The sequence below is a fragment of the Pelophylax lessonae genome (assembly GCF_965119305.1).
Source record: "Pelophylax lessonae genome assembly, chromosome: 6".
NCBI lineage: Eukaryota > Metazoa > Chordata > Amphibia > Anura > Ranidae > Pelophylax > Pelophylax lessonae.
This window is the reverse complement of record NC_138773.1, coordinates 84,895,044-84,913,898: the sequence shown is the minus strand read 5'-3', so window position 1 is coordinate 84,913,898 and position 18,855 is coordinate 84,895,044. Positions and strand designations below refer to the sequence as shown.

At 43.4% G+C, this 18,855-nt stretch overlaps 1 protein-coding gene across 1 annotated transcript in view; it reads left to right on the top strand.

Moving 5' to 3' along the window:
- The window catches only part of NUDT1 (nudix hydrolase 1), a 29,936-nt gene that overhangs the window by 2,049 nt on the left and 9,032 nt on the right, over positions 1-18,855 (top strand). Inside the window, exons 2-3 of the mRNA XM_082259956.1 lie at positions 4,702-4,858; positions 15,433-15,578. Coding sequence (XP_082116082.1) covers positions 4,702-4,858; positions 15,433-15,578 — 303 coding nt within the window. The remainder of the gene's footprint in view (positions 1-4,701; positions 4,859-15,432; positions 15,579-18,855) is intronic.

Here is an 18,855-nt window from a genome sequence, read left to right as displayed (position 1 = left end):
CTCTGGTGTGTACTTTTCTTCAGGGGGTTAAGCACTTAGCCCCTCAAGTGCGGTCTCTGTTTCCGCCTTGGGACCTCAATTTGGTTCTCTGTCCTTCAGAGGCCTCCTTTTGAGAATGTTAGGGAGAGTCCTCTGCTTACGCTGTCCCAGAAGGTGGACTTCTTGGTGGCTTTCACTTCTGCGTGCAGGGTGTCGGAATTGGCGGCGTTATCCTGTCCACCTTACTTTGTGGTTTACAGAGATAAGGTGGTTGTTCGTCCCGTCTGTCGTACCTTCCAATGGTTGTCTGTGATTTTCATTTGAATAAAGACATTGTGTTGCCTTCCCTGTATCCCAGGCCAAAACATCTGAAGGAAATTGTTTTGCATACCTTGGATGTGGTCCTAGGCATTTAGGGTGTACCTGGCAGCTATGGAGTCTTTTAGGAAGTCAGACTCACTATTTGTGCTCCCGGATGGGCCTCGGAAGGGGTTGTCCTCTTCCTCTGCGACCATTTCCAAATGGATCAGACAGATGGCGATTCAGGCCTATTCCATCAATGGTCCGGTTCCTCCTTTCACTGTCAAGGCGCACTCTACTCAGGCGCTCAGTGCCTCCTGGGCCTTTCGCCATCAGGCGTCTTTGAAGGTGTATTGTTTTTTTTTTTTTTTCAGGTGAGCTCCAGTTGTTTTTGGTTGAGCTCCTGTTTACCTGGTTGACTATAGTTAGCCTTGGAAATAATTTTTTGTTGTTCACACCCCCTCATGTTTACCAATGCTTTGGGGCATCCTAATGGTTAAGAATATTAGGAGCTGTGTCTGTCAATGAACGAAGGAGAAAATGGGATTTTGAACTTACCGTAACATCCATTTTGCTGATGTTCGTTGACGGACACAGCACCCACCACTCTGTGGATTTGTATTCTTCCGACACTGTTTGGAACAAAACGGAGTACTTATAGCAGAGAGAGGCAGTATATCTCCTGGGACTGCCCAAAGGCGTAGCCAGACTTTTTTCTGCCTAGTGTCCTACTCCTTTAGGGGGCAGTATAACCCAATGGTTAAGAATATCAGGAGCTGTGTCCATCAATGAACATCAGAGAAATGTTTTTTATAGTAGGTCAAAAATCCATTGTCTCAACCCTCTAACTGCTATGACTGCAGGATAGCTTGTCCTGCTATAAAATAGACTTACTGGCTAGATCGCCAGGTAAAAAAGGAAATATTCTAAAAAAAAGAGAACTTATGCAGCTATCGCATCGAAGAATTGGTAAGCTGCAAAATAAAGTAAAATGTTACCCTTATCACTAACACTGAGGGTTACAGGAGTCCTCAGATGAGGGACACAGATTTCCATGACAGCTGTCACTGGTGGGATTTCCCATCAATCTAGGGAGTTTTCCTATATCATTCTATAGCATTAGGAAGTGAGTGAAATTCTCACCAATCAAGACACTGTACCCCTACTACACTGGAAACCAATACTGTCCGGAGTTCCTATGAGTATCTGAAGATTATTAAAATTGGGAAGCCATTGAACCAGTATCTAAAAGCAAATATTTAGTTTTTTCACCCTCTGCCCTGGGTTCACTGCTTCCAATATGAGAAGTGAGAAAATCTATTTGTGGGAACACACATTTTAATGTGTGTGTGCTTTTTATTTTATTTTTTTTTGTGCTTACTGCATCACGTGTGTAGTGCACTGAAAGTTCAGCCAGGATAATGTACCTTCAAGCCACCCAATGGTCAAAGAAAGGGAAGGTTGGTCCTAAAAAAGAATTTGAGAATAGATCCACATAATGGCATGGCCCTGCTTTGTGCAGGTTTCATCGGAGTCCAAGGCTGGGCCTTTCCTTCCTAGGCTCAGAGAAAATGGTTTAATGTTTCCGGGTGTCATTCGGCCCCGAAAAGGAGCAGTACTGGATTGGTAAATGAGTGAGCCTGTAGGGGACAACATTGAAAAGGTCATCAGTATAACAGCCGGAGCTATACTTTTAACTGCTGCTGGGGAATTAAACGTACTTTCAGGCCCAAAAAAAAAAATCGTAATCAATTTATATCGTTTTTTTGGGCCGAACTGGTGCAAACGTGTGCTTGCTTGGCATGCTCTATTAACTTTGTAGCCTCAGGTACAGCACTATTAACTTTGTAGCCTCAGGTACAGCACTGTGTTTGGGCAGTGGGGCAATACCTTCCAGCCCCATTCTTGGAACAAAATAGTTGGGCTTGATGCAGTTCAGCCATTCATAGGAAGCTTTGTATTATGAAAAAATACAAAGCTTTGTCTGGTTTGCTGAGGCGAAGAGGTGGGTAAATTATGTCACGATCTAGGCCAATCAAGGAAGCATTGTATTGGCTTGAGTCTGCGCGTACCCCCCTTCGCCCTTTGGCACAGTTTGAACCCAGTTGGGGTGCCCGGGTGAAGATGAGACTGCACATGGATGGGGCCCAATGTGAGCGGGACATCCGACTCCCACAGTTGAGTATGAGTCGCTTAATGTCCATATGTTAATCATTTGATGTGAAATGTGTACACACTGCCATTTCTCTTGAAGTTATGCCTAGCAAAATATGTGGCAAAATAGTCGTCTTATTTTCTTATTTGAATTATCTCTTTGTTTGTAATTATTCATGCAAAATACTTTGCAAAAATTGAGAAAAAAAAAAAAGCATTGTATTTATTCATAGAATGCAGAACTCCATGTAAATGGCAGTGCTCAGCCTGACTATTTTGTTCCGGGTTTGAGAAAGGAAGTTCTCATCCAACTTACAGAACACAGTGCTGTATACTGTATGTAGCGGTTAGTGCAGTAAATGGGTAGTAAACCTCAGACCTGAAATATGAACATAAAGCATATCCCTCTAAAGTGTATACTTGTCTCATATAAGAGCACTAAGTGTCATTTCTGTCTGCTGCCTCGTTCCTCTGCCGTCAGCATTAATCGCTTCTGACAAGTTTTCCTGACATCCAGAGAAAAAAGGTGACAGGGGAGGGACCTCCAGCTGATTGACAGCCTTAGCTCGTTCCTGTGTGCTGTGTGAAGGGGGTGTGTCGCTGCCCTCCAATCCGCTCTAAGAGCTTTCCTCATTGAGCTCTGCTGAGTGTAATTTCAGCTCTCTTCACCCATTTTTCTGACATTTTTGACAAGCTTTATAAATTCTGGTATTTAAATGGATGTAGAGAAGATTACAAATAAACATGTAAAATGTATGTAGGAGGATTTGTTTCATCTCTCTGTATTGCATGAGGACAGTCACTTCACTGGGTATATGTAAGGGTTTACAACCACGTTAAACGTGGATTTAGGCTTTATTCTTTAGATATTTTTTTACTGGGCAAGAAATTTATACTTGCCTAAGCCTGCTTCCCCTACAACAAATATAGGATTAATAAATGACAGTGAAAATGCGTTATGCCAGATGTGTTCCTTTAAGACACAGGTGTCAAACACAAGGCCCGCAGGCTGAATGCGGCCCCCCAGGCCATTTCATGTGGCCCTTGCACCTCTACTGCAGCTGCGGCACCCACCTTGTCTCTGTAGTCGGCAGCAAAGTGGACAGAACTCCTTTGCCAGATCCTGCACTCCTAAGTGCAGCTGCAGAAAGGCTCATCTTTGCCCCCCCCCCCCCCTTTGCAGCGGTCCGCATCAGAGAGGAGGGCAGAACTTCTCCTGCAGATCCTGCACCTCTCCATCTTGCCTCTGCCCCCTGGTCTCAGCATTCAGCTGACTCCAGCTCTCCTCTGGTTCTCTTCCAGACTCTGCACTTCTTCCCAGTTCCACCTGCATCTTCTTCCTGGCAGCAGCACAAGCCAAGGGGTGCATTGTGATGTAAGGAAGGACTTCTGATGGTGGTGGTTCTTGAAATCCCATGTAATTGTGTAAGGGGGCGTGGGGTGCTCTGGACATCTAATCCTACAGATATAACCGGCCCTTTGAGGGCAACCATAATGCTGATGCGGCCCGCGATGAAATTGAGTAGGACACCCCTGCTTTAAGATATGGAGTTGCTTCCCCCCCAGCCATTTGTAAGTTTGAATCTGATTGGATTTTTTTGAGAAACAAATGTCAATATTATAGACCTTTTAGATTTTTTCTGCCATGAGACTGTAGACAATTTTATTGTTTGTCCAGGAATCACAGTTATCACACAGTTTCTATCTATTGAGGACTTATGAATAAATGCATAAAAAGGTGGTACCTTTCATTTATTTTTTTAAGTGATCTGTATTAAAGGTGAGAATGAGACCATCCAATGCCCGAGGTCTTGAAAGATAACCGTACTATGTGATTAAGGCTACATTCACACCTGAGCGTAGCGTTTTCGCACGTTTTTTACCGCGATTTACAGGCGTTTTTTGTGCAGGCGTTTTTTGATTGGATACCAATGGAAAACGCCTGTAATCTGCCCAAAAAGAAGCTCATGTACTTTTTTGAGTGTTGGGCGTTTTGCTTACAGCGTCAAAACGCTCAGATGTGAACAGGGGCCATTGAAATGAATAGAATTTGTCTTGTTGGGCGTTTTGAGAGCTGATCCTAGAGCAGAAAAACTCCCCAAAAACGCCCTAAAACGCCTACATGTGAACGGAGCCTTAAGGAATTAGTCCTAGAACTGGGCATACAAAAGTAACTGGCTGCAGAATGTATATTTACTTAAAATACTCCTGTTTGTTTTTTTTTAAGTGACCTCATCACAAAATTAAGCTCTTTCTTTAATTTCTTAGAGACAATGTTTACATCAAAGCTGCTCACACTTGTCCTCGTTGTCCAGCCCTCAAGAATTCTGTTGGGCATGAAGAAACGCGGTTTTGGTGCTGGCCGATGGAATGGGTTTGGTGGCAAAGTGCAGACTGGAGAGACAATTGAACAAGCTGCAAAAAGGTAAGAGGGTGAAAAGGAATTGTATATTTGCATCAGGCAGCTGACTAAACATACACTGATTGTTTAACATTCCGCCTTCCACACAGCATGTATGAGCAAATCTCCTCTGGCTAGTACGGGGAATTTATCAGAAATGAAGCAGACAGAACCCGAAGCTGTGCAAATCAACCAATCAGCTTCTAAAAGCATAACCCCACTTTTGTTGAGGGGGAAAAAAAAGGATCCCCTCTGGGTGATCTCTGTACATTGCAAGGATTATTACAAACTTTGTTGTAAATTCCTACCTTTTGTTAGTCTGAAGAAATCGCTGTTTGTTCCTCTGTGCTCAGTGGGTCTAATGGAAGTGGTTTCATAATTATCTATCAGCTGTGGCAGCTGCTGGGCTTGAACGAAAAAAGCTGCTGGGCCTGCATCTCTTTAGACATGTTCCTATTGGGAGTATCTCACCAAAAGTTACATTTCTGTTGCAGAGGTTGCAGTATACAGTCAGTGATTACATAGAATGTACACAACTTCGCCTACAGTTTCACCATAAGCAAGCATGCCATTTGTCAAAGTGTGACATATAGGTAGTGATGTATAAACTAACTCGTATCTTAGTGCAGATTTTTTTTTGGGAAAATTGATGAGCCAATCACACAAGCAGGAAATGTTTGTAGGGTGTGGTCAGTACACATTCTGTGTACAGTACAGCTCCAGGTAGCATTGAGAAGGAAAGGTAATTTTAATAACATTTAATTACAATATGATTTGCGTCGCAATTGTATAGGCTATATTTGTGTTTTTTTTTTTTTTTTCCCCCCACGGAAGTGGTTACCTTTTTTGTTAAAGCGGAGTTCCGCCTTCCCCTCCAAAAATTTAAAGTCAGCAGCTACACATACTGTAGCTGCTGACTTTTAATATTAGGACACTTACCTGTCCTGGAGTCCAGCCATGTTGGCACCGCAGCCGATGTTTCCATTGGCTGTGGGGTGCTGCCGCCGGCATTGCCGTTAAGGGTACCCGGCAGTGAAGCCTTGCGGGTTCCTACTGCGCAAAGCGCGCTGCGCATTTCTATTGGCTCGGTGGCGGAGGAAGAAGGAGAGGGCCAAACTTCCAAGGGACAACGCCGCGGCGCCGTATCCCAGGAGTGGGGAAGGTTACCTGTCAAAAACGGGTACCCATTCCCACCTCCCCCCTGAAAGGTGCCAAATGTGGCACCGGAGTGGGGGGGAGGAAGCAAAAGAGCGGAAGTTCCACTTTTGGGTGGAACTACGCTTTAAGATTTGAAAATGAAATATGCTGTTTGGTTGGCATGCACAACAGGTTCTGGCTGCTAAATACCCTATCAGTGGCTGCATCTGATTGGATGTAGCAGTTCTTCAGCTGACAGCTTTCTGCCCAGCTCCTTTGAATTTTCAGATGAAGGATGTTGGGTGGGAGGGTTCCGACAGGGCAACCCACTAAGGGAATTTAGACTGCCATCCACACTATTGCTTAGTTTTTTTTGTTGTTTTCTTTTTTTGAACAATAAGATTTTTATTGAGATTTCTTTTACATAAAATAACATACACATTTCATCATCACTATTGCTTAGTTTTAGTTGGCTAAAAAACATTGAGAACTTGCAATTGGGGTCGTGTAAATTGCCTGAAATTATAAATAATACCGCAGAGCTCTCTAGTTAGGAGTAAGGTTGACCATACATGGAGCAAATTTTTTTTTCCTGCATACAACAAGCCTGCCAGATTCTCTTGCGACTATAGCAGCCACTAGTGATAATCAGGGACTACCGTGATTATCGCTGGCGGCTGCTATAGTCGCAAGAGAATCCGGCAGGCTGATTGTACCCAAGTTGATCTATCAATTAACTTGATACATTGAGCCTGCCTGCCCATTTAACGGTTAAAATCTTGTCCGGTTCATGCTGAACGGGCCGAGATTCGAACCGCGTATAGCCATCCTAATGTAAACAGTTTGGGGGCATTATTATTTGAATCTGATATGCACACTCTGGGAATGTTATGGTGGACAGGAGAACAGCTGTTTTCTCAGCTTTGATTTTAACTCATTTGCGCCTAAGGGAAAAACTGTTAATGCATAAAAACAATTTTTCAACTTTGATACTTAGTAAAACTGTACATATCATTACCACTGCTTTGTGCATCAAGGTGGATTTTTCTTTTTTTTTTTTTATTTCTTTCCCAGGAGAAATTGGGCTTTATTTGATGATAAATAGAAATGGATATCTCCTGATATTTTTTTTTTTTTTTTTTTGATCATAGGAAAAATGTCCCCAAATAGTAAAAAAATATATTTTTTCTTTTATATTTAGCTGTGTATTTCTTGTTACTGCCATAACCTACCACCAAAAAACAACCCAAAATAAATTCTTCTGCTCCTGACGATCGCAATGATACCACATATGTGTAGTGTTAATTGTTGTTCGTATCCATAGTACAACCCAGAAACAATAGTGCTACCTAAAACACACTGACACCAAGTTAAATAATGTTTAAAAAAATTGTCCAAAATATACTGACCATGACCTTTGACCCTTACTTGACCCAAACACTAACCCTGGCACTGACCTAGATCAAACCTTGATCAAGTTATTTTTTCTTTATTTTTCTTTATTATTTATTATAATATATTTTTTTTTCTTTTATTTACTATTTTTTTTTTTCTCTCTCTGCAAGGAGAGAAAGATGCAATGTATCTTTTCTCTCCATTCACATAGAGAGAAACACTGGGGTAGGCTTCAGTCTCTAATCACTGTTGTAGCCAATCAGAGGCTACCACAGTGATCAGGTGACCCTCAATCCGGAGCTCTTGGTGGGACCCCCGTCTCTGTGCTGGTAGCATGCTGTGCGTTGCTCTCCCAGCACAAAGACAGATACGCAGATATGCGGCCCCACGGAAAAAAGCCTAGCCCAGGAAAGCTACGTATCTATGTACTGTTGAGGGGTTAAGCTCTAACCTTCCTAAAATTAAATCACGCTAAGTAGGGTTGGTTGGCCTGCACTACTCAAATGAATTAAAGGAACACTTTTTAATCCGAGTATGGCATCAAGTTAATTAAACTCCTGGGATATTGAACTGGTCAGTTATGTAGCAGAGGGGGTTGTTAATCAGCTACAGATGCTTTGGTGTTAATGAAATTAACAGGTGCACTAGATGGGCAAAAATAAGACGACCTCCAAAACCGCAATGGTTTTACAGGTGTAGGCCACTGACTTTTTTTCCCTGTACTCATAATTTCTGACTTTTTCACTTGTTTTGCATTTGGCTAAGGTTAGTGCCACTACTGGTAGGACGAGGAGATACTTGGACCCCATAGAGGTTGCACAGGCAGTCCAACTCCTCTATCAATATGTGCCATTACCAGAGGTTTTGCTGTGTCTCCCAGCACAGTGTCAAGAGCATGGAGGAGATTCTAGGAGAGCTGGACAGGGACGTAGAAGGTCCTTAACCCATCAGCAGGACCAATATCTGCTCCTTTGTTCAAAGAGGAACAGGATGAGCACTGCCAGAGCCCTACAAAATAACCTCCAGCAGGCCACTGGTGTGAATGTCTATGACCAAGCAATCAGAAACCTACTTTGAGCGTGGCCTGAGGGCTGACGTCTTCTAGTGGGCCCTGTGCTTTTCACAGGTGAGAGCAGGTTCACCCTTAGCATATGTAACAGACTTGAAAGAGTCTGGAGAAGCCGTGCAGAAAGTTATGCTGCCTGTAATATCGTTCAGAATGACTGGTTTGGTGGTGGGTCAGTGAAGGCGTATCCAATGGAGGGATGCACAGACCTCTACAGGCTAGACAATGTCACCCTGACTGTCTTCAGGTATAGGGATGAAATCCTTTGACCCATTTTCAGACCCTACGCTGGTGAAGTGGGTCCTGGGTTCCTCCTGATGCATGACAAATACCGGCTTCATGTGAATGCAGCCAGTTCCTAGGGGATGAAGGAATTGATACCATTGAATGGCCCCCATGCTCGCCTAACCTAAATCCAATAGAACACCTTAGGGACATTGTTTTTGTCTATCCGACGACGCCAGGTTACACCTCAGTCTGTTCAGGAGCTTAGTGATGCCCTGGTACAGATCTGGGAGGAAATAGCCCAGGACACTATCTGTTGTCTCATTAGGGGCATGCCCCGACGTTGTCAGGCATGCATACAACCATGTGGGGACCATATAAACTACTAAGTACCATTTTGAGTTGCTGCAATGACATTTTCAGGAAATGGATTTGCCTTGTGCATCATTATTTTTTTACTTTGATTTTCGGGGTGTCTGAATTCAGCCCTCTGTAGGTTGATATTTTTCATTTCCAATAAACAATGTGGCATCTTTTAGTTTCTAACACATTACCCAGTCCATATCAGTATAGATATCCAGCATGATATTTTCCCCATTGAGTTCTGATGTGTTTTCGAAGTGTTCCCTTAATTTTTTTGAGCAGTGTATAATAAAGACTTGAACTTTTTTTTTTATTATACATTTTACAGTGGAGGGGGATTAGAGCACCGGTTGAGTTTTATCGTTGTCTGTGTCCCTCTTGGGGAGATTCCTCTATTTGTCTTGGTGACCATTAACACTAAAAGTGAAAGAAAATCCCAAATTTAAGTGGTCACAAGAACAATATTAGAGGGGAAGTCTTCCAATGGACATACTAGTTCTGGTGACTTCCAGGGATTTCTCTCACTGCCTTTTGTTACTGTGGGAAAGGAGGTGAATAAAAATATCCCTAATGTAAGACTGGGTTTAGAACTCAAACTCACTCTATATAAAATGGGGAAAAGTTTTGCCTTCAGTGCTACTTTATATTCCAATGTGTTTGTTTGTAAATTAAGTTGCGCTAAGTGTGATAAATGGAGATGTAAAGTCCATAAAGTCCCAATAGTAAATGATGATGACAAAATCCTAGATGTAATCCTGGACCAGACTCCCTTAAGGGTATAGGCTTACCAGATTCAGGTAAGAGAAAAGCAGATGCTCAATGAATCTTGTCACCTTGATAGAAGATCCAGGCCCACGTGAGCGGTAGACTCAATGGTCATTGGATCATGAAAAAAATGTAAAATACGCAATAGCGTAAAACCCAACAAATAGGTAAATATCACCAATGTGACTTGAGAATAACGTGTGTAAAAATTAGACCACCACCAAAGATTCTTATTATCAGTGGGCAAGTGTATATTAAAGAAAATGGTGTGTGTTAAATACCCCTTACCAAATATAAATAAGGGTAGGTGTATATAAACCAATAAATAATTCCAGCTGAAGTTGCCTCTTACCAGACGACTATAATGGATGTGCCAAAGTAAAAAAAACAATGATGAAAGATAGGTGTAGAACCATCACCAGCTAGATGAGCCTCTTACCATGTGAACGAAATCAAAATGTGTAAAATCAGATTCCAATAAGACACCAAGATTCAGTACCGAAAAGGAACCAGTAGGGGTCACCTCTTACCAGATCTTTAGATCAACCACGCTTGTATGATATTAATTGGTTGGGGGTCCGGCAACAGACTCGAGCAACTGATCCTCAGATGTTCCCAATGTTCACCATTCAAAAAGAGAGAGAGAGGCTCCCATAGCGTAAAACAGTAAAATTTATTCCAAAAATAAAAGCAAGAACACTCACAGAAACCAGGATGGAATGAGCAATTGTATACAGCCGCCGGCCGAACGGCTTCGCTCGCCCGCACTCTCTGGTCGCGATCGGATGACGTCCAATGTGTGCATAGGTCTTGTCATTCCTTATTATTCTGTGTGGGAGTCTGAACAGTCCTCCCTAGGCTAATAGAGCCTATGTGTGCCAATGTGTGCCAATTCCAATGTGTGCATAGGTCTTGTCATTCCTTATTATTCTGTGTGGGAGTCTGAACAGTCCTCCCTAGGCTAATAGAGCTTAAAGCAGAACTAAACTCATTGATTTAATGGTTTTGAAAACCAGTTACATTCGAGGCATGCCTGGAATGCTACCTGTCACATTTGCTTGTGCTCTCAATTTAAATGTCAAGCCATCACATGGCTGGTGTTATAACTGATCACATGTGCAGCACCATGGCAGTTTCAGATCAAACAAAGGCTAAGATGGCAGCTTCCTCGACCTGACAAGGAAAGTATGGGTTTGTTTCGCTTTAACATTCCAGTCTTATACCTTGACATAAAATTGGGTGGTATATGTGACATTTTTTCCCATTGCCTTTTTGACATTTTTTTTTCTAACTTAACCACTTAAGCCCCGGAAGATTTTACCCCCTTCCTGACCAGGGCCTATTTTGCGATTCGGCACTGCGTGACTTTAACTAACAATTGCGCGGTCATGCGACGCTGTACCTACAAACAGAGCTTTCTTTTGGTGGTATTTGATCACCTGTGCTTTTTTTTTTTTTTTGATCATGCGCTATAAACAAAAAAAGAACGTCAATTTTGCAAAAATAACAATATTTTTCACATTTTTTTTTTATATAAAATTCCCCCCCAAAAAAAGTAAAAATCAAAATTTAAAGCGGAGTTCCACCCTGGTTATACATTTTTTTACAAAAATACCCCCGGGACAGTCAGGGCTAGCACATTCCACAATGGCTAGCCTCTGATCTGTCCCGGGTTGCACTTACCTTTCAGGAGAAATACTTACCTTGAAATTGTCTTCTCCAGCGCTGCCATCTCAGGTGTGGGCAGCTTGAAGCCAGCACGATCCTCTTCCGCGTCCTCTTCGGTCCTCTTCCTCCTTCTTCGGTCCCACGATGCACTGCACCGGCCCCGACGTCACTTCCGGGTCGCGCGCGTCATCCCTCCACAGCTTCTGGGCATGCCCAGAAGCTGTTTAGAAGGGAATGACGCGCGCGCCCCGGAACTGACGTCGGGGCCGGTGCAGGCGCAATGATTCCTGGGAGCGATGACGTTCAGCTCCCAGGAATCATTGCAAAAGCCAGGAAGTGACGAATCGCCGTGGCCGCCGAGGGGAGGAAGAAGGAAGTAAGGTGAGTATATTTTCTCTAAAAGGTAAGTGAAAAAAAAAAAAAAATTGCGATTATCCATTTGTTTTTCAGGTGACCGGGAGCGAGAAGATGGAGGTAAGTATAAATTTCGGGTGGAACTCCGCTTTAACATTTTCGGCCAATTTGTTTTATGCTACATATGTTTGGTAAAAAAAAATTGCAAAAAGCGTATTTTGATTTGGTTTGCGCAAAAGTTATCGCGCTTACTAACAAAGGGAAAGATTTTTGTTGTTGTGTTTTTTTTTTTTTTTTTTTTTTTTTTTTTATGCGTAAAGGCGGCGATCTGCGATTTTTTTTTTTTTTTTTTTTTTTTTTTTTTTTTTCAGGACTGCGACATTGCGGCGGACAGATCAGGCCCTTGACTGACATTTTTGACACTTTTGGGGTTACCAGTGACATTACTGCAGCAATCAGTGCTATACATATGCACTGTTACTGCAAAAAATGACACTGGCAGTGAAGGAGTTAACTGTATTGGAGAGGGAGGGGTTAAGTGTGTCCTAGGGGCGTGTTTCTAACTGTGATTGGCTGTGGCTACTAGTGTAAGAACAGAGATCAACGGTCCTACATAATAGAACCGTCTGATCTCCATTCTTACACAGGGAAGAATGACAGACGGCATTGTTTACATCAGCCGCCTGCCTTTCTTCTGGTGTAACGGACGATCGCGAGTGCCCGGCGGACATCGGGTCTGCCTGGCACACGCGCGGGGGGGTCCGCGACTGCGCCTCTGGCGACGCACGCTCGCTCCCTAGAGCCTCACAGGCTAGCGACATAGTACTACGTCGCTTTGCCTGTGAGGGGCTGACCCCCGCAGTAATTAGTCGTGCGGCGGTAAAACACTGCTTAAAAAGCTTATTCTGTCCAACTGGGAACATGGTGAAACTATTAACCTTTAACCACTTAAGCTCCGGAAGGTTTTACCACCTTAATGATCAGGCCATTTTATGCAATTCGGCACTGCGATACTTTACACAAATACAATTGATGTCCTTTTTTTAACCACAAATAGAGCTTTCTTTTGGTGGTATTTGATCACCTCTGCGGTTTTTAGTTTTTGCACTATAAACAAAAAGCGACAATTTTGATATAAAAACACAATATTTTTTTACTTTCTGCTATAAACATTCCCAATAAAAAAAAATGTAAAACTAATTTTAAAGAGTTTAGGCCAATTTGTATTCTGCTACATATTTTTGGTAAAAACAAATCCCAAAAAGCGTATTTTAATTGGTTTGTGCTAAAGTTATAGCATTTACAAACTATGCGATAGATTTTTGGACAATTTGTTTATTTTTTTTATTAGTAATAGCAGCGATCAGTGATTTTTTTTTTTTGCGGGACTGCGACATTGCGGTGGACAAATGTGGAACCAGGGGCGGATCCAGAGTCTAATCTCGGGAGGGGCACTGTCATTTTTATTTTTTTTACTAGTAATGGCGGCGATCAGCGATTTTTAGCGGGACTGCGACATTGCAGCAGACAGATCGGACCCCTGACATTTTTGGGGGGACCAGTGACATTACAACAGTAATCAGTGCTAAAAATATGCACTGTCACTGTAATAATGACACTGGCAGGGAAGGCGTTAACCCAGGGGCGATCAAAGGGTTAAGTGTGAGCCTGGGGGGTGCTTTCTAACTGTGGGGGGGGGCTTGTAATACCAACACAGAGACCTGTGTTCCTAAATAGGAGGAACACAGGAGCTCTGCAGTGATTCCTGAGACAACAACGGTCTGCTGCGTTTCCAACTGCAGACCGTCGTTCTCTCTTCACAGGAAGCGATTGCAGGTGCCCGGCGCCAATCGCGGCTGCTGGCCCTGTGCCTCAGCTTCCCCGCTGGCAAGTGGGCGCACGCCCCCAGGATCACTCCCGCACACCACCATACAGGTACGACGATTTGCGAGAACCTGCCGCCATATAACTGTGGCGGCTGGTCGGCAGGTGGTTAAAACAGTGACATTGTTTTAAAGTGTTCCATGCATCCCCATGCCCGCATGCCATTTATTTGCATTCTGACACATGGCTGCAGTGTCCTGATATGACATGCTGGTGCAGGTCCATGAAAGCACCCTGCATGCACACCTGGAAGCATGACATATTGGGACACAGTGGCTGTGTGTCTCAGTGGAAATAAAATGGGATGCCAGCACTGGGATAAATGCAACACTTTATGCATCCTAAAGCCATTAAATGACAGCCCTGCATGTTAGACTCATGTCTGCAGCACACTTTGTGTAAAGGAGGCAGGAAGATTGTTTTCACTGTCAGTCTATATCATCATTATCATCATGACAATCACACAATACAGGTGCTGTGGCTCAATGCATCTGTACTGTGTGATTATCATGATGATAATGATGATGATAGCATTTAGCTGCTGTATAATTCCTCATGGTGGCTGGCCAGCAGCAAGGACATGGCATAGGTGAAGGGGGATGGGTGTGTTACTGTACCTTTTTGGAGACAAATGAATTGCAGTCTAGACGTTTTCCTTACTGCCCCTGTCTGCTGTGAAGATCTGTCCCTCTCAGTGTGTTCACACACACAGACGCACACTGCTGTGTCTCAGGCTTCCCCCTCAGCCTGAGCCCGCCCTTTCTTTTGTGCACCCATTGGCTGCAGGAGTCAGGCAGTGATGAGGCTGCTGACTGATATCACTCCGCCTGGCCGGAACTTTCATTTTATTGTCGCAAAATGCGGCTCCTGGTGGTATTAATCCACCTGAGCAGGGGAAAAAAAAAAAAAAACTCTCTCTATGAAACAGCATCCTGGGCCCCTCTGAACTGATGGGGCTTAGGGATTATATTTTAGGTCTCCTGGGAGCCAGGGAAGCAGAAATAAAGTACCTGCAGATGCATTTAGATAATGCCTCTGTAAACTTAAACCTGGTACTATTTTTCTCGGGGGGGGCAATTGACTCGATGCCCCCCCCCTGGATCCGCCACTGTGTGGAACTAAGTGACACTTTTTGGGGACCAGTGACATTAATACAGTAATCGGTGCTGAATAATATGCACTGTTACTGTATAAATTGACACTGACAGGGAAGGGGTTAAGTGTAAGCCTAATGGTGCTTACTAACTGTGGGGGGGGAGGCTCTGTGACAGGAACACAGAGATCGATGTTTCAGCTTAGCTGAAACACACAATCTCTCTGTGCCTGTCTGACAGAAGAGCCACCTGCTTTGTTTACATAGGCAGGCAGCTCTCCTGTCAGTTTCCATGAAGATCTCGGGAGGCCTGCGGCGATCAAGCCCGCTCCTCCCGTGGTCTGGCTCCCGCTGCCTAATGACAACAGGAGCGCGGTTTCGGCAGCACGTCGGCGAGGCCGTGTGCACATAATCATGTCGATTACGTAGATCTACGTGATTATGCGCAGCTGAGCCGCCCTGCCGCAGTAAATCTGTGTGGGGCGGCCGGCAACTGGTTAAATAGATCTACCCAAAGTATATTATGCAGTCAGTGGTATCTAACATGTTGGGGAAACGTCACCCGCACTGGTATTTGGTATTCTTACCCCTCACTTATCAAATCTGAACCTGGTTCTGAAATCTGAACATATTCTTTTCTTTATTTAGAGAACTTTGGGAAGAAAGCGGTCTAACTGTTGACACACTACAGAAAATCGGTGAGATAAAATTTGAATTTGTAGGAAGCACTGAAATTATGGATGTCCATGTGTTCCGAGCAGATTCTTTCAATGGAGAACCAGTTGAAAGTGAAGGTACAGCAACAAACTACTTTCCTTCTTTTTTTTTTTTAATGTAAAATGGGCCTAATACTATAGGCTAGGATTAAGGGTATGGCAACTAAATCCTCATTTACTTTTACTTTTTTTTTTTTTAACCTAACCTGAATAACATTCTAATTAGGTACAACAAATATGACATTGTATCACTGCTCCAGGTGAGTGACCTCCTTAATTCCTGAAGCGCCTATCCTCCCAGTGTACTAACATCTTCCTTAAACACACAAGGGGTCGGACCACCTGGTGGGAAGATCTAGCATAGCTGGGATTGGACAGTGGTTATACTTTCAGCTGCAACCCATAGTCGTTGGGCTCCCTAGTTATTTGCATGACAACAATCATTTGTTGAACTTGTGCCAGGATTTTGAGTTGATGGAAGGTGACCGATGGATCACATGTGATGTGGCCAGTCTGTACTCCTCCATCCCTCATTCTCTGGGCCTTAGAGCAGCTTGCTTGTTCTTTGATCAGTGTGGATTGTACTCTCACATCCAGAGAGAGTTCATTTTGGAGTGCCTGGAATATCTGTTGGCTTATTTATCATTTGGAGTATTTTTCTTCAGCTGTACGATGGGTGCCAGGATTTCGCTCTCCCTCACCAACCTGTATGGGGATTGGTGGGAGAGGGTGAGGATTTATGGACACGATAACCCATTCCGACCACACATCTGGTTTTTCAGGCACTGTATAGATGATCTGATCTTTATCTTTTCTGGTGAATTTGGGGGGTTACAAGACTTTGTCATATCTAAATGATAATGACCTTAACCTTGGCTTCACCCAACAGATAAATGATCATAGCATCATTTTTTTCATTGTTGTTTTAAAGGGTGGTTATGGCTGTATAGTCACCAGTCTATATAGAAAGCCCCTATCTAGCAATAGCATCATAGGGCAGACTCTGGCCTAAGCATACAGTCAGGGAGATCCATGTGGGCCAATTCCTGCAATTGTTCGGGATATGTAATAAACATGAGGCCTTTGAGAAAGGTTAATAAATATAACAAAAAAACTATCAGCGCAAAACCAAATATGTGATATAACACTCAAAATAGGTAAAAACACTGTGCGTGAATAATGTACTGAAAAAGTGCTTGAATATCACTGTGCATAAAACAAATATAGCCGGCAGCAAACACCAATCGTGTTCACATCCCACAATAGGTCAAAATAAATACAAAAAATGTGCTGCGCCAGACGTGCACCAATAAACATAAATGATGTTAAAGCGGAGTTCCGGGCACAAAAAAGATTTTTTTTTTTTTGTGCCCCTCCACTAGGTATGCCTCACCTGAAAAGGAATTGGATAGTTATATATTTTTTTTTTTTCGTTTACTCACCTTTTTATTGAAGATCGTAAATACTCACCTATGACAGCTTCCTCCTCCAGCGCCGAGGCTCACCCCGTCACTTCCTGCCTCGCGATGATTCCTGGGAGCTAAACGTCATAGCTCCCAGGAATCAATGCGCCGCATCGGCCCCGCTCGTCATTTCCGGGCGACGCCGCATTCCCCTGCTAAACAGCTTCTGGGCATGCCCAGAAGCTGTTTAGGAATGCGGCGCCGCACCGGAAGTGACGAGAGGGGCCGGTGCAGTGCATTCTGGGACACGAAGACGCGGAAGAAGACAGAGAAGAGGACCGCGCCGGCTTCAGCTGCCCACAACCGAGATGGAAATGCTGTGGAAGAAAATTTCTAAGTAAGTATTTCTTCTTACAGGTAAGTGCGAACCGGGACAGATCAGAGGCTAGCCATTGTGGAATGTGCTAGCCCTGACTGTCCCGGGGGTATGTTCAGAAAAAAATTGTTTCTCTGCCCGGAACTCCGCTTTAATATAGTCAATATCTGAAGTCCATACAAGCTGTGATTGTGCTCAAAATCCAATAAATGTGCATTAGTGTCCAAGTGTCCAAATCAGAAATGCAATCTGGTGAAAAGTGCACACCAATCTGTGAAATCCCTCCACCTGCTAGATTGGCCTCTCACCTCCAAACAGGACCCAGACGGGCCAGCAAAAGCATGTACTGAGGATATCCGACTCCTGGAGAGACACTCCAGCCTCTCACCTCCGGAGGTCTCAAGACACGGGACATGCGATGCAAAATATAAAAGGGAAAATATAGTGCTCTCCGTTTCAACAATCAGGCTTTATTGAGGAAAATAGAAGTTTACTCACATGTACAGGGCACTTCACCGTGCCTGCTGTTATGGCAATAGTAATAGCGTGTGTCACTCGAGAGATGTTCGGCGTCGGTCACGCAAGCTCCGCCCCCCTATACACGTTACGACGAGCGCATGGCTCCAACGTCTTCCTCAGTAGGGGTGGCTTGTGCGTGCCAAGCCTCTCTTTAAATAAGTATGCCTAGAGGTGGATTGGTTAGTGGACCTCTGCTCCTCCCATTGTTCCTAGCACTACACTGGACACCAGAACCGAAGATACAGGCACTTCCTCTTCAGTGTTGCTGGTTAATAATGCTAATGGGGCAGTTTTATTCGATTAGCAGTGCAATGCACATATATTAATCAACTCGGAGATCGCGTGTCATCGCCCACATCTCTCTAGTGCTATATATAATTTAAAACATAATATAACAATGCCCAATATTAAAATACATATATTTATATAAAAACATCTAAAATATATATATAAAATATATATATCACGCTACAATCATAAAATATTAAATACTCATAAAATATGCATAAAATTACAAGAACAATATAATATGTAAAAATATCCTAAAATTCATTCTTAATAAAACAAAAAGCCTCCGATATCTAAAATACATGATGGAGTATCATTTATTGCTAATGAAGCAGTTAAGGTCGAAATCCTTATTTAGACCTCTGGGTGCCAAAACTTTGGCCTCATAGACCCAGAAGGATTCCCTCGTGCTCAACTGGCGGATGTAATTTCCTCCTCTCCAATGAGGTTGAACATGCTCTATCCCCCAAAATTTCAGGGCATTGGGGTTCCTATCATGAATTTCCCTGAAATGTTTTGATGCATTATGTGAGACTTCCCCCTTTTTGATGTTGGTTATGTGTTCCCCTATTCTCACATTTAGGGGTCTGGAGGTGCGGCCCACATATTGGAGTCGGCACCCACATTCCATCATGTAGACAACTCCAACAGTGGTACATGTTACCAAGTCTTTGATCTGGTATTGCTTGCCTGTACTTTTGCATATGAACGACTTCCTTTTCTTGACATTGTTCCTCGCCAATCGGCAAGCCCTACACTTGCCACATGC